Raw genomic sequence first — 15907 nt, 5'->3', positions numbered from 1 at the left:
TTTTTTCTGCCCAATTAAAAAGAAAACGTTTGACTTCCCAAATCTGTTCTGGTCTGTAATGGTATGAGATTAGTATTATAAATGACATCCATATAGGTTTTACAGATTTACCTATTCAGTAATAATTTAATATGGCCAGTTTACATAGCTAATTATAATAGGTGCTGGATCATGCCAGTGTTGTAATCATGAAAAATTCTTCATTGTAACATTTTCTGTATTGTACTTGCAAGTAATGCTTAATGCAAACTTGAGTTAGAGTGTCAGTTATCAAAAGTATTTAAATAAGTTCAAACATGCCTAGAATAACATTTCTACCTTTTAACAAGATGTTTATTGCATTGAATCTCTTCAGTTCATAGATGGTTGTATGGGGTGAAGGGGAGAGAGGAAAAGCTGCTGTGCCCTAATTTTCTGAAAAACTTGTAGTGACTTAAATTGATTCACATGTCCAGACATATCCAGGAACCTTGGACTGACATCAGTCTGGAGTTCCCATTCGATGCATTCATACCTGCCTCTGCTCCTGATTCAGAAACTCCTCCTCTTCCTCCTCCTCCCCAAGGTCAAAAGGAATTTCCCAAAGCAATGTCAATGGTATCCACAGATGCTGCCTATGTAAAGCAAAGTATGCAATGTTTTCTCTTCTCATCCCTGCATCATGCCCTCTGGAGTCCCTCAAGGATATATCCTTGGTCCCCTCCTATTTCTCATCTACATACTGCCCCTCGAAGACATCATCCAAAGACATAGGCCCCAAGATGTCAGGTTCTACCTGTAGGCTTATGACACCTAGCTCTACCTCACCACCACCTCTCTCGACCCTCGACTGCTTCTGTGTGATCAGACTGCTTGTTCGACATCCAGTCCTGGATGAACTGAGATTTTCTTAAATTTGACACTGAGAAAACTGAAGTAATTTTCTAAGGGCCCAGCACAAATTCCATTCCCTCCATCCCACCTTCCTGGCCACGCTCTCAGATTAAACCAGTCTGTTCGTCCCCCTGGTGTCCTATTTGACCCAAAGCTAAGTTTAGAAGACCACTTACTTCTACATTCATAACATTGCCTGTCTCTACTTTGCCTCAGCTTATCTTCTGAAATCCTAATTCATGTACTTGTTGGCTCCAGACACAACTATTCCAATGCTTTCATGGTTGGCCTGCTATCTTTCACCCTCCATGAAATAGCTCATCCAAAATTCTGCTGCTAAGTTCCACTCGCTCGTCACCCCTATGCTTAGTGATCTCTTCATCACCTCACTCTTCCCTTTCTCTGTTCCACAACCCTCCAAGAACTCTGTGTTCCTCTAAATCTGATAACTTGTGTTTCCCACAAAACCCTTCTGTCTCCACCCTCCCACATAGGTGGCTGTGATTGGCAGTCCTACACTAAATTTCATTGCCTCTTCATCCCCTTTTTTACATCCAGTACTGGATGAGCAGAAATTTCCTCCAACCAAATATTGGGAAGGCTGAAGGCATTATTTTCAGTCCCCGTTCCAAACTCTGTTTCCTACCTACGGATTCCATCCCTCTCCCTGGCATCAGTCTGAGATTAAACTGTTTGCAAACTTGGCATCGCGTTTGACCCGAGATGAGCTTCTGACCTGATATTCATGGCATCACTATGACTGCCTAGTTCCACCTGTGTAATATTGTCTGACTTCGCCTGTCTCAACTCATCTCCTGCTGAAACCCTCATTTGTGCCTTCATTACCTCTAGACTTCTCTATTCCAATGCAGTCCTGGCTGGTCTCCCACATTCTACCCTTTGTAAACTTGAGGTCATCCAAAGCTCTGCTGCCCATGTTTTAACTCGCACCAAGTTCTGTTCCCCTAACATCCCAGTGCTTGCTGACCTACCTTGGCTTGATTTTAAAATTCACGTCATTGTTTTCAATTTCGTCCATGGCCTCGCCATGTCTGTAATCTTCTCCAAGATAGTTGCGCTCCTTTAACTGGTCTGTTGAGCATCTCTGAATGTAATCGCTCCGCCTTCAGTTGCCTCAGCCCTAAGCTCTGGAATACCCTCCCTACACCTCCCTACACCTCTCTACCTCGCTTACCTCCTTTAAGACACTCCTTAAAACCTACCTCTTTGACCACATGCTTTTGGTCATCTGATTTAAATGTCTCCTTGTGTGGTTTGGCGTTATATTGTATTTTATAGTTCTCCTGTGAAGCACCTTGGGACATTTTGTTACAGTAAAGGCGCAATATAAATATAAGTTGTTAAGACACTCCTTAAAATCGACCTCTGATAAAGCTTTTTGTCACCGCTTCTAATATCTGCTTCGTTGGCTAGGTGTCTTTTATCTGGCTGATTACCTGGTAACATTCCCTCTCCGTACAATCAATAATGTGTAGCGTAGATGCGCATGCATCATTGCTGCACCTCCATTGGAATTTCAGTCTCATGGTTTCCTGATGATCTGGTTTTTCACACAATTGTGGAATGTTTGTATGCAGAACTACCCAATAAGTGGCACTCAGCTGCTTAAGCATCACAGCTGAAACCAATCCATTGCTCACCTGATGTTCATTGTTATTATTGGAGAGATTTATATGCAGAATGTTTTATTTAAAAAAAATATTTTTTCTCATTGTGTCCTCTGGTTTGGAGAATTTTGACAACTTTTAATATCCAGTTCAAATAAGTGAGAAAACCTTCAGTCTCTCGAAGGTCAGCTTCTGCAAAGGTACACGATGCTTTATGAAGTAAGTATAAATTCCTCACTTGCCCCATTTGGTCCTGAAAACTCCCTGATGATCTATGTCAGAACCAAGGATATAGTTGGCCACAGATTGCTTAAATTGATACATTCGCAATCCCTAGTTCATAAAATCATCTTGTAGAAAAAAAAATCTCACCGATATAGGTCAAAAGAGTATCTCATTTGTACCAGACTAGATTTCCACCAATAACTGGACTGAGCCAACAATGTGGCTTTATGCAGCTTTTTTCCTTGGTATGTTTATGCTGTCTACCCAGTTTTTAAGCATGTCACAAAGCTTGGATACAAGATTTTCTCTTGGAGAAAAACTTTTTGCCTCCCACAGTACATGTGGCAATATCAGAGAAAATATTTTGGCAATATTGGTTATATCAAAATCTTGGATCATAATTTGTACTTACAATCTAAACTTAACTCCAAAGCGATGAATATTAAGACAGCATAGTGTTGTGAAATATAACAGTCATGCACTACCTTCTTCAGGTATCTGTTAATAAAGTAGTTCATATACATATTCTAATGAAATTTCACAGACCTGTAATGTTAACTTGGCTCTCTCCGCAGATGCTGCCAGACCTGCTGAGTATTTCCAGCACTTTCTGTTTTCATTTCAGATTTCCAACATCCGCAGTATTTTGTTTTTATCTACATATTTGGTACCCAACTAATATTGGAGCAACACTTGGGGCAGTTTTTGCTTTGGCACAATTGGCAATCTAGCACAAATTGTGCTAGTTTTCTGAATTGAATATTGTTTGGGGGGGGGGTCTTAAATTTAAAAAAAATTCCTTGATATATTTACGTGGTAATGGTGCCATTTTCTTAATCCAGCTGAAAATGAGTTTATCACAAAATTGTAAGAATTTCTCATGTGTCTAATCCACCACCTGTGAGTAACCTTTGTTTATTTGTTCGTGGGATATAGGTGTCACTGACAAGGCCAGCATTTTTTGTCCATTCCTAATTGCCCTTGAGAAGGTGGTGGTGAGCTAGCTGCCTTCTTGAACCGCTGCAGTCCATGTGGGGGAGGTACACCCACAGTGCTGTTAGGAAGGGAGTTCCAGGATTCTGTCCAAGCGACAGTGGAGGAACGGCGATATAGTTCCAAGTCAGTATGGTGCAGGATGGTGTGTGGCTTGGAGGGGAACTTGCAGGTGGTGGTGTTCCCATACAACAGCTGCCTTTGTCTTTCTAGGTAGTAGAGGTTGTGGGTTTGGAAGGTGCTGTCGAAGGAGCTTTGTTGTGTTGCTGCACTGCATCTTGTAGATGGTACACACTGCTGCCACTGTGCTTCGGTGGTGAAGGGAGTGAATGTTTGTGGATGAGGTGTCAATCAAGCAGGCTGCTTTGTCTTGGATGCTATCGTGCTTCTTGAGTGTTGTTGGAGCTTCACCCATCCAGGCAAGTGGAGAGTATTCCATCACACTCCTGACTTGTGCCTTGTGGATAGTAGACATGCTTTGAGGAGTCAAGAGGTGAGTTACTCGCTGCAGGATTCCTCGCCTCTGACCTGCTTTTGCAGCCACGGTACTTATATGGCTACTCCAGTTCAGTTTCTGGTCAATAGAAACCCCCAGGATTTGATAGTTGGGGATTCAGTGATTGTAATACCATTGAATGTCATGGGGACATGGTTAGATTCTCTCTTGTTGGAGATGGTCATTTCCTGGCACTTGTGTGGCGTGAATGTTACTTGCCACTTATCAGCCCAAGCTTGGATATTGTCCAGGTCTTGCTGCATTTCTACACGGTTTGCTTCAGTATCTGAGGAGTCGCGAATGGTGCTGAACATTGTGCAATCATCAGCGAACATCCCCATTTCTGACCTTAGGATTGAAGGAGGGTCATTGATGAAGCAACTGAAGATGGTTGGGCTGAGGACACTACCCTGAGGAACTCCTGCAGTGATGTCCTGGAGCTCAGATGATTGACCTCCAACAACCACAACCATCTTCCTTTGCGTTAAGTACGATTCCAACCAGTGGAGAGTTTTCCCCCTGATTCCCATTGACTCCAGTTATGCTTGGGCTCCTTGATGCCATATTCGGTCAAATGCTGCCTTGATTTCATGGGCAGTCACTCTCACCTTACCTCTGGAGTTCACCTCTTTTGTCCATGTTTGAACCAAGGCTGTAATGAGGTCTGGAGCAGAGTGGCCCTGGCAGAACTCAAACTGAGCTTCAGTGAGCAGGTTATTGCTAATCAAATGCCGCTTGATAGCGCTGTCGATGACCCCTTCCATCATTTTACTAATGATCCAGAGTAGACTGATGGGGTGGTAATTTGCTGTTTGAATTTGTCCTGCTTTTCGTGCACAGGACATCCTGGACAATTTTCCACATTGCCGGGTAGATGCCAGTGTTGTAGCTGTACTGGAACAGCTCGGCTAGGGGCATGGCTTGTTCTGGAGCACATGTCTTCAGTACTATTGCCGGAATGTTGTCAGGGCCCACAGCCTTTGCAGTATCCAGTGCCCTCAGTCATTTCTTGATATCACGCGGAGTGAATCGAATTGGCTGAAGACTGGCATATGTGATGCTGGGGACTTCAGGAGGAGGCAGGGATGGAGTGCCCACTCGGCATTTCTGGCTGAAGATTGTTACAAATGCTTCAGTCTTATCTGATTTAAAATAGCTGAAAATGGCTTTTAAAAACTATACAAAACCATTAACTATTTCATTTAAGTCATAGAGAGATACAGCACCAAAACAGGCCCTTCGGCCCACCGTGTCCATGCCGACCATCAGCCATCCATTTATACTAATCCTACATTAATCCCTTTTTCCCTCTCACATCCCCACCTTCCAACAATTCTCCTACCACCTACCTACACTCGGGGCAATTTTTCCAGTAGCCAATTTTACCTATCAACCCGCAAGTCTTTGGCATGTGGGAGGAAACCGGAGCACCCGGAGGAAACCCAGGCGGTGACAGGGAGAACTTGCAAACTCTGCACAGGCAGTACCCAGAACCGAACCTGGGTCACTGGAGCTGTGAGGCTGCGGTGCTAATCACTGCGCCACTGTGCCGCCCTGATGTACAGAAGCCAGTTTCTTAGCGATTTTAAAAGATGCCCGTTAGTGTGCTTACACCTAAGAAAGAAACTAAACTTAATTTTAGGAGTCTGCTAAAAGCGCAACTAGCGGAAGCTCACCATGATGACTAATTTGATCTAGAGCACAGTCAGTTTTGTGGGTGGGCCCAGCTTTCAGTGCAATTTTTTTTAATCAAGTGTAAAGATCGCAGAAACCTGATTTGCACTAGACCTAACTTGTACTTGAACTTCCTCGATCCTTTGCACTAGTTTGATGCATTAGGTTGGAAAAACCAGCACAACCTAGTGGAAACACTATCTTTTTTTTAATCATGTTTTCCTGTTGATATAGCCAGTTACAAGGAGAAATGTTGAAATCGGCCATTTAATTTTGCTATGTCAAATGTCACAGTTATATTTGTAAGCTTTTTCCACTAGATGGCTCTGTGAAGCTAATTTCTGATACCTCCCATATTATAAATTTAAAGAATATTGTCATCTAAATTTTAAAAAAAATTGTATTTGTCAACTAACTCTGGGCACTACACAGGTAATTTACTCATCTGAAATAAAAATACAAGGCACTGGAAATACACAGGCTCTTTGGTATCTGTAGAGCTAAAACGTGGGTTGATGTTTCAGAGAGATACTTCAACAAAGTTTTGATGAAGGTTTTTGGAAATTTCTTCTAAAAAGTTAACATGTCTGTGGTGTGTGTATGTGCAGATAGATATATTTTTATCTATATTATATATATCTATATTTTATAAAATATATTTTCCATATATATTATAGCAATGCTCAGTTTAAATTACTATTAAAGGGTGTTTCTATCAGATGTAAAGCTAATTATAGAGGTACTTCTATCTAATGGTTTTGGTAAAAGTTAAGATTGAAATCAGTCCTTCCTAAGCCTGTTTCTTCTTTTGTATTCTTTTTCCCTCTGGGTCTTGTGATTTGATCCTTATTGATTTTGAGTTAGCATTTCCTCACTCTGGCTAACATGCTATTTGGAGTCCTAGGTCTAGCAAACTATATCAGGTACAGTCATATGTATTAACTGTAATGTCATCTGTGGCATCATATCCCTAGACCTGACCACTGAGTCAAATTGCCACTACAATAGCTGTTTGACTTGCCTATAAATCTTAACCGTGGTGGTTGTGAAACATTGGAACATTATCCAACCAGTGCAAAACCAATAGAATGTTGAACTAGATAGCCAAAACAGTAAAATAAAAATCAGAGGGGATTGTGAGTAAACTATATATCTCACCTAATATACTGTGTGCAATTCTGGTTGCCAAGAAGCAGAGGTGATATTCAAGCACTGGACACAGAAGAACCATTAGGCTGATTCCTTGTGATAAAGGTCAGAATTATGAGGCAAGACTGAAGGAACTTGAGCTTTTCAGTTGAAAGGAGGCATTTGACTGTGATCTTGCAAAGTATTTATGTGCAGAAACAGGCTGTTTGTCACAACAGATCCATGCCAGTGTCTATGCTCCACACAAACCACCACCTACCCTTCTTCATCTAACCCTTTCAACATATCCTTCTATTCCTTTCTCCTTCATGTTCGTATCTAGCTTCCCCTTGAATGTGTTTGCTAGTCATTTCAACTACTCCCTGTAATAGCAAGTTCCACATCCTGATAACTTTCTAGGTAAAGAAGTTTCTCCTGAATTGCCTTTTGGATTTATTATTGACTGTCTTGTACTTTTAACCCTTGTTCTGGTCTTGCCTGCATGTGGAAATCTCTTCACGTTTACCCTGTCAAACCTTTTCCTAACCTTGAACATCTGTATCAGATCACCCCACAGTCTTCTCTAGAGAAAAGAGCCCCAGCTTGCTCAATCTTTCCTGATAGGTATAAATTCTCAGTTCTGGTATCATTCGAGTAAATGTTTTTTGCATCTTCTCCAGTGTCTGTAAATACTTTTTATAATATGGAGACCAGAATTGTTCACAGTGCTCCCAAGTGTGGTCCAGCCAAGGTTCTATAGAAGTTTCACATAATTTTGCTGCTTTTCATTTCTATCTTCTAGAAATGAATTCTAGTGCCTTGTTTTTTATGGTCTTATTAACCTGCATTGTTACTTTTAGTGATCTGAGTATCTGTACCCCCAGATCCATCTGTTCCTCTCCCGGGAGGAGTATGTATCCTCCTTATTCTTCCTACCAAAATTCATTATCTCGCATTTCTCTATAGTGAAGATCATTTTCAATTACACGCCCATTCTGCAAGTTTATTAATGTCTTCCTGTACTTTGTCCTCTGTATTCACTGTACTCCTTCCAATTTGGTGTCATCTGCCAATTTTGAAATTGTACTTTCAATTCTCAAAGGCTTTTTGGAAATCCAAATATGTTATGTCTACCCTTTCAAAAAGATTGGCTAAGCATGAACTTTCCTTTTGGAATCTGTGCTAACAGCTTTTTATAACATTTTCAGTTGCTAGCCATGTTTCTATTGTATCTTTGATTAAAGATTCATTTGCTTAATTACCACAGATGTTAACCAAATTGATCTCATTCCCTGGGCTTGCTCTAGATCCTTTCTTATATGTAGGAATCGCACTAGCTGTCCACCAGACCTCTGTTTCCATAATGAATTTATAGGTAATATCTAGAGGTATGGACGATAGTTATGGAAATCAAAAGAGTAAATCCAAACTATTACTTTAAATTGCAAAAGTAGGGCAAGGGGAAATAAATTCACACTCACACAAAGAATAATTGACACATTGAATGGAATTCCAGATAGAGCAGTGGAGGTGAAAACCCTAGAATCATTTAATAAATAATTAGATGTGGGGATGATGCCAGACACCTGGATAATTGCCAAAGTTACACCCTTATTCAAAAAAAAAGTTGTAAAGATAAACCCAGCAACTACACACCAGTCAGTTTAACCTCAATCAGTTTATCCTCAATGATTGGGGGAGTCCAGCACATCAGTGCAAAAGATAAGGCTGAAGTATTTGCAACCATCTTCAGCCAGATGTGCCGAGTAGATGATTAATCGCAGCCTCTTTCTGAGGTCTGCAGCATCACAGATGCCAGTCTTCAGCCAAATCAATTCACTCCACGTGATATCAAGAGACAGGTGAAGGCACTGGATGCTGCAAAGGCAATGGGCCCTAACAACATTCCGGCAACAGTCTGGCAGACTTGTGCTCCAGAACTGGCCACGCCACTAGCCATGCTATTCCAGTACAGCTACAACACTGGCATCTACCCGAGAATGTGGAAAATTGCCCAAGTATGTCCTGTACACAAAAAGCATCTTGATCATCAGCAAAATGATGGAAAAGGTCATCAACAGTGCTATGAAGCAGCACTTGGTCAGCAATAATCTGGTCAGTGACGCTCAGTTTGGGATCTGCTAAGACCACTCAGCTTCTGACCTCATTACAGCCTTGGTCCAAACATAGATAAAAGAGCTGAACTCCAGAGGTGAGGTGACAGTGACTGCCCTTGACATCAAGGCAGCTTTTGACCAAGTATGGCATCAAGGAGCCCTAGCAAAACTGGAGTCAATGGGAATCGGAGGGCGGAAGCTCTCCACTGGTTGGAGTCATACCTAGCACAAAGAAAAATGTGGTTGTGGTTGTTGGAGGTCAGTCATCTCAGTGCCAGGACATCACAACAGGAGTTCCTAAGGGTAGTGTCCGAGGCCCAACCATCTTCAGCTGCTTCATCAATGACCTTCCTTCCTTCCTTCATAACGTCTGAACAAAGAACAGTACAGCACAGGAACAGGCCATTCGGCCCTCCAAGCCTGCACCGATCTTGATGCCTGCCTAAACTAAAACCTTCTGCACTTCCGGGGTCCGTATCCCTCTATTCCCATCCTATTCATGTATTTGTCAAGATGCCTCTTAAACATCTCTATGGTACCTGCTTCCACCACCTCCCCCGGCAACAAGTTCCAGGCACTCACCACCCTCTGTGTAAAGAACTTGCCTCGCACATCCCCTCTAAACTTTGCCCCCCTCACCGAAAACCTATGTCCCCTAGTAACTGACTCTTCCACCCTGGGAAAAAGCTTCTGACTATCCACTCTGTCCATGCCGCTTATAACTTTGTAAACCTCTATCATGTCGCCCCTCCACCTCCGTCGTTCCAGTGAAAACAATCCGAGTTTATCCAACCTCTCCTCATAGCTAATGCCCTCCAGACCAGGCCACATCCTGATAAACCTCTTCTGTACCCTCTCCAAAGCCTCCACGTCCTTCTGGTAGTGTGGTGACCAGAATTGCACGCAATATTCTAAGTGTGGCCTAACTAAAGTTCTGTACAGCTGCAGCAGGACTTGCCTATTTTTATACTCTATGCCCCGACCGATGAAGGCAAGCATGCCGTATGCCTTCTTGACTACCTTATCCACCTGCGTTGCCGCTTTCAGTGACCTGTGGACCTGTACGCCCAGATCTCTCTGCCTGCCAATACTCCTAAGGGTTCTGCCATTTACTGTATACTTCCCACCTGCATTAGACTTTCCAAAATGCATGACCTCACATTTGTCCGAATTAAACTCCATCTGCCATTTCTCCGCCCAAGTCTCCAACCGATCTATATCCTGCTGTATCCTCTGACAATCCTCATCACTGTCCGCAACTCCACCAACCTAGCGAAGTAGGGATATTCACTGATTGCCCAATGTTCACCATTCGCGACTACTCAGATACTGAAGCAGTCCATGTCGATATGCAGCAAGACCTGGGCAACATTCAGGCTTGGGCTGATAAGTTTATGTTTAGAGATACAACACCGAAACAGGCCCTTCGGCCCACCGAGTCTGTACCGACCATCAACCACCCATTTTTACTAATCCTATAATAATTCCATATTCCTACCACATCCCCACCTGTCCCTATATTTCCCTACCACCTACCTATACTAGGGGCAATTTATAATGGCCAATTAACCTATCAACCTGCAAGTCTTTGGCATGTGGGAGGAAACTGGAGCACCCGGAGGAAACCCACGCAGACACAGGGAGAATTTGCAAACTCCACACAGGCAGTGCCCAGAATTGAACCCGGGTCGCTGGAGCTGTGAGGCTGCGGTGCTAACTACTGCGACACTGTGCCGTTCATGTAACATTCATGCCACACAAGTGCCAGGAAATTACCATCTCCCACAAGAGAGAACCTAACCATCTCCCCTTGATATTCAATGACATTACCATTGCTAAATCTCCCACTAGGGTTACCATTGACCAAAAGTTGAACTGGCTCAACCATAAGCACTGTGGCTACAAGAACAGGTCAGAGGCTGGGAATTCTGCAGCGAGTAACTCACCTCCTGTCTCCCAAAGTCTCTCCACCATCTACAAGGCACAAGTCAGGAGTGTGATGGAATACTCTCCACTTGCCTGAATGGGTGCAGTTCCAACAACACACAAGAAGCTCGACACCATCCAGGACAAAGCCGCCCGCTTGATTGTCACCACATCTACTGTCTTCAACATTCTCCCTCCGCCACTGATGCACAGTGGCAGCAGTTTCTACCATCTACAAGATGCACTGCAGCAACTCACCAAGGCTCCTTCGACAGCACCTTCCAAACACACGATCTCTACCACCTAGAAGGACAAGGGCAGCAGATGCATGGGGACACCACCACCTGCAAGTTTCCTTCCAAGCCACACACCATCCTGACTTGGAACTATATCACTGTTCCTTCACTGTTTCTGGGTGAAAATCCTGAAACTCCCTCCTTAACAGCACTGTGGGTGTACCTACGCCACATGGACTGCAGCAATTCAAGAAGGCAGCTCACCACCACCTCAAGGGCAATTAAGGATGGGCAACAAATACTGGCCTAGCCTGTGACGCCCACATTCCATGGAAGACTAAAGAAAAGTTTTTAGACGTGATAATCTGGGACAAAATTAGCAGTCACTTGGAGAAGTGCTGATTAATTAGGGAGAGGCAGCAAGGATTTTTTAAAGGCAAATCATGTTTAAATAACTTGATTGAATTTTTTGATAGGGTGACAGAGTTAAATGAGGGTAATGCGGTTGATGTATATATGGAGTTCCAAAAGGAGTTTGATAAAATGTCACATAATAGACTTGGCAGCAAAGCTGAAGCCCATGGAATAAAAGGGAAAGTGGCAGCATGGATATGAAGTTAGTTGAGAGGCAGGAAATAGAAGCGGTGAACAGTTGTTTTTTAGACTGAAGGGTGGTATACAGTGGGGTTCCGCAGGGGTCGGTACTAGGACCACTCCTTTACTTGATATATATGATTGACCCAGACTTGGGTATGCAGGGCACGATTCAAAATTTGCAGATGATACAAAACTTGGAAGTATTGTGAATTGTGAGGAGGATAGTGATGGAATTCAAGAGGACATAAATAGGCTGGTGGAATGGGTAAACACGTGGCAGATGAAATTTAATGCAGAGATGTGTGAAGTGGTATATTTTGTTAGGAAGAATAAGGAGAGGCAATATAAAATAAAGGGCACAATTCTAAAAGGGGTGCTGGAACAGAATAACTAGGGTTATGTGTGTTCAAATCATTGAAAGTGGCAGGGCAGGTTGAGAAATTGGTTAAAAGACATATGGCATCCTGGGCTTTGTAAGTAGAGGCATAGAGTACAAAAGCAAGAAAGTTATGATTAACCTTTATAAAACTCTGGTTTGGCCTCAACTGGAGTATTGCACCCATTTCTGGTTAGCACTCTTTAGGAAGGATGTGAAGGCTTTGGAGAGAGTGCAGAAAAGATTTACGAGAATAGGATGAGGGACTTCAGTTGTGTGGATAGATTGGAGAAGCTGGGGTTGTCCTTAGAGAAGAGAAGGTTGAGAGGAGATTTGATCGAGATGTGCAAAATCATGAAGGGTCTATACAGTAGATGGAGAGAAACTGTTCTCATTAGCAGAAGCTGTTCCCAGAGGACACTGATTTAAGGTGATTGGCAAAAGAACCAAAGGCAACATGAGGAAAATCTTTTTCACACAGCGTGTGGGCATCTTTAATGCACTGCCTGAAAGTGTTGTGGAGGCAGATACAATAGGGGCTTTCAAAACAGAATTAGATAAGCACCTGAAGAGAGAAAATTTGCAAGGTTTTGGAGAAAGGACAAGGGAGTGGGACTAGCTGACTTATTCTTGCATAGAGCCGGCACAGACACAATGGACCGAATGGCCGCCTTTTGAGCTGTAACCACTCTATAATTCTATTCTATGCCGCAGTGGGTTGGGTAGTGGTGGGGGGATGTCGGGTCGTTCTGGATGGATGAACTAAGATGGGCCGAATGGCCTTTCTCATCTAATTATGTAGGGCATGATTCACATTTACCACCACTATTCTATAATAAAGAATTATCCAGGTGACATCTTAGTCTAAGTGTGTATTGTTCTGGCAGATCCCTGTGTAGGGATTGGTACCCTACTGGTCTACAAAAATACATCCTTTGTGTTGTCGAGGTCATGCCTAAAAGTGTTCTCGAGGATTATTGTGGACTGGTATCTTTCTACTGTTCCTTTGTGTCTATTTGCAAAAGATTTATTGGGATTAAATTAACCCAAAATAATTACAATAAATATTTTTTTTAAACAATGAACAAGCTTGCAAATTTGGAAAATTATTTTACCTTGTTTTGTTTTTATTACAGGCAAGGTGGTTCTGGGAAGCTTATTTTAAGTCAATGAAGGCCATTGCACTTGCTACCCTGCAAATCATCAATGACAGAATCTATCCATATGCTGCCAAATCATATGAGGATTGGAATGATCCAACTGCTGTGGTAAGTGTGTGGCATCCGAACTTTGGAAGGCTAGCTGCAAGGCCATTAATTTGTCCTCCCCTTTGTGTATTTATTTTTCTGGAATCTATTCTTGCAATAAAATGTTTGAACCTTTATTTTCCTAGCATATGTTTATCTGTTTGTCCTTGTTTCTCCTGCTTGAGCTCTATAGGTTAACTGAGATCAGGCTACCCTACTGAAGCTCAGCCAGTAGTTCACCACTACTTGTCTTAATGTTATCGTGATTGGCAGTTAACAATGGCTCATTCAATCATAGCAAAAATGCACCACACCTTTTATCTTTCATGTGGTCTGACTACAGATGTTGCTGTGTTGGTCGGATTTATCATTGATTCTTAATTCAATTTTTCAGTAATAAAAATTATAAACTAACCGTCATGTTGTCTTAGTGGTTGTCTGAAGCATGTTTGAAGTGTTATTGTGAGGGAAAGCACATCATCTCGTCAGGAAACTAACCAAAGCCTTTCACCCGACTTTGCTTCCATCATTTACTCTTTGTTTTGCGATCACCTCATCTCATGCACAGTATGTAGAAAATATTTTACTCGCCAAAAGTAGTAATAATAATTGAAAATGCAGTGTTCTATCATAGCCATAGTGATTCAGTACTACATTTCAACAAAATTATCAAGGTTCAATGTTTTTTGTTTTGAATATCTGCTTTATTTAATTTAATAGAGTTGCAAATACTGAGTCAAAATTAGCTTTATTACTAAATGTGGTAATATGTCAGAATTCTAAAGCCTTGTGAAAGCTAACTTTTTTTTAAGCTGGTCAGCATGTTGAACAAGTCAATATGATGGAATTAATTTTATTGAGTGTGTATAAGAACAAAAGGCACATAACTACATTGAAGAATAATGATCATATGGAAATTACTTTCACTCAAACCTGGTACTAATCCTCAATTCTTTTGCCTACAAGAAGCTAAAGTTTCAATGGAATGTGAATTGCAGGTCATTGGAAATCATGAGCTATGCCTGGCAGCATCGCATCATTGTGCTTCTAAAAATGCACATTTAACTTAAACTATAGGAAGCGCAGCAAAAGCAAATTCTTTTGTTAAACCAAACTGAATTGAGCAGTAAGCATTCAGTGCACATCTGGAAAATTCAGAACATAAATGATGTCTTTGTATTAGATTGTCTTTGTATCAGAGATGGATACAGCGAGTTTTCAGGTCGATTATGCAACTCTTTTCCCTTCCAGCTATTAAGTGATCTGTGTCCCTGATTCCCATAGTGACCTTCGTGACTTAGTGAATGGCATTGCACCTTGCCTGTTCTACAGAAAACACTATAACACTCTTTTTACTTCAGTTTTATTTATTGCAATTTTCTCATTCCTGTTAGATGTTTGTTGCTACCTCATCATCTCAGTATGGACTGTGGATATTTCCAGTGCCACAGCCAGTGCTGCTCTGTGACTTGACTTAGAGAAAAGCAGAATTATTGCTGTTTGTTTTTCATTTCACTTCTTCCAAGATGGAAAGCTGTGCTTATTTGTTACTCCACCTAGTGGTCCTTTCCATCTTAATATTTCATTGCACGCAATCTTTATTCTTCTCTGTGCTGAGTTCCCAGACCAGCAATGACCAGTCAAGTTCAAGTACATTTTAATATTGTAGGCAAAACCAGATTAGAATGCAGAAACACTTGGAAAGCATAGCTGAGGAAAGAACCTAAAGAGTTAACATTTCTAGAGGCTGTTTTTGGCCTTTTGACCACTACAGGATGAGAAGCAACTTGGAATACTTTCTCAAAATATTCACTGGAAACACATCTAGGGTAATTGGACTGAAGCATTGAATAAATCAAGTGTTTTTATCCAAAAGCTGTAATTGAAACCACATTGTGGTTGGATGTAATTTAAAAGACATCATAGACAGAGTGATGTGCTTGTCTCCACAGTCTTGCACAGGCCAAAGATGCAGGAATCCATGATTGTAAATGTGTCCACTCCCCTTCTGACAAACATTTGTGCATCTTAAAAGGCTCCCTTTGGTTTTACAGAACGATGGGTTGTATAGATGCTGGTGTGTTAACAAGCAGCCTTTATTGTTACACTGTCTGTCCAACACAGCATGTCTCTTAAGTTGTAATCTGATCAGTTCAATAAAACCAGCTCTTTCTGACTGTGTTGCTTGTCGTGCATGTCTGTAACGTTTTAAGCAAAGGAAAAAGTATCTCATATAGCGCAAGTCAGCACTATAACATCATAGTTATTTACTGTGGATTTATGGACAGCATGAAACTGAGAAATGCCAGCTTCCGGAGACTTAAAATATTGTTCACGCAACTTGAGTAAAAATGCCAATCTATGTTTCTAACAATATGCTTCTTTCTTTGA

General features: G+C 41.8%; 1 protein-coding gene across 3 annotated transcripts in view; it reads left to right on the top strand.

Annotated features, from left to right (window-relative positions):
• The window catches only part of ext2 (exostosin glycosyltransferase 2), a 231496-nt gene that overhangs the window by 126092 nt on the left and 89497 nt on the right, over positions 1 to 15907 (top strand). For all 3 annotated transcript variants that reach the window (XM_068046470.1, XM_068046471.1, XM_068046472.1), the window contains exon 8: positions 13406 to 13537. In XM_068046470.1, the coding sequence (XP_067902571.1) occupies positions 13406 to 13537 (132 nt within the window). The remainder of the gene's footprint in view (positions 1 to 13405; positions 13538 to 15907) is intronic.

This window comes from Heterodontus francisci, chromosome 14, assembly GCF_036365525.1.
Source record: "Heterodontus francisci isolate sHetFra1 chromosome 14, sHetFra1.hap1, whole genome shotgun sequence".
In the NCBI taxonomy this organism is placed as follows: Eukaryota; Metazoa; Chordata; class Chondrichthyes; order Heterodontiformes; family Heterodontidae; genus Heterodontus; species Heterodontus francisci.
The sequence above is the reverse complement of the archived record's forward strand: the minus strand, read 5'-3'. Positions and strand labels throughout refer to the sequence as shown.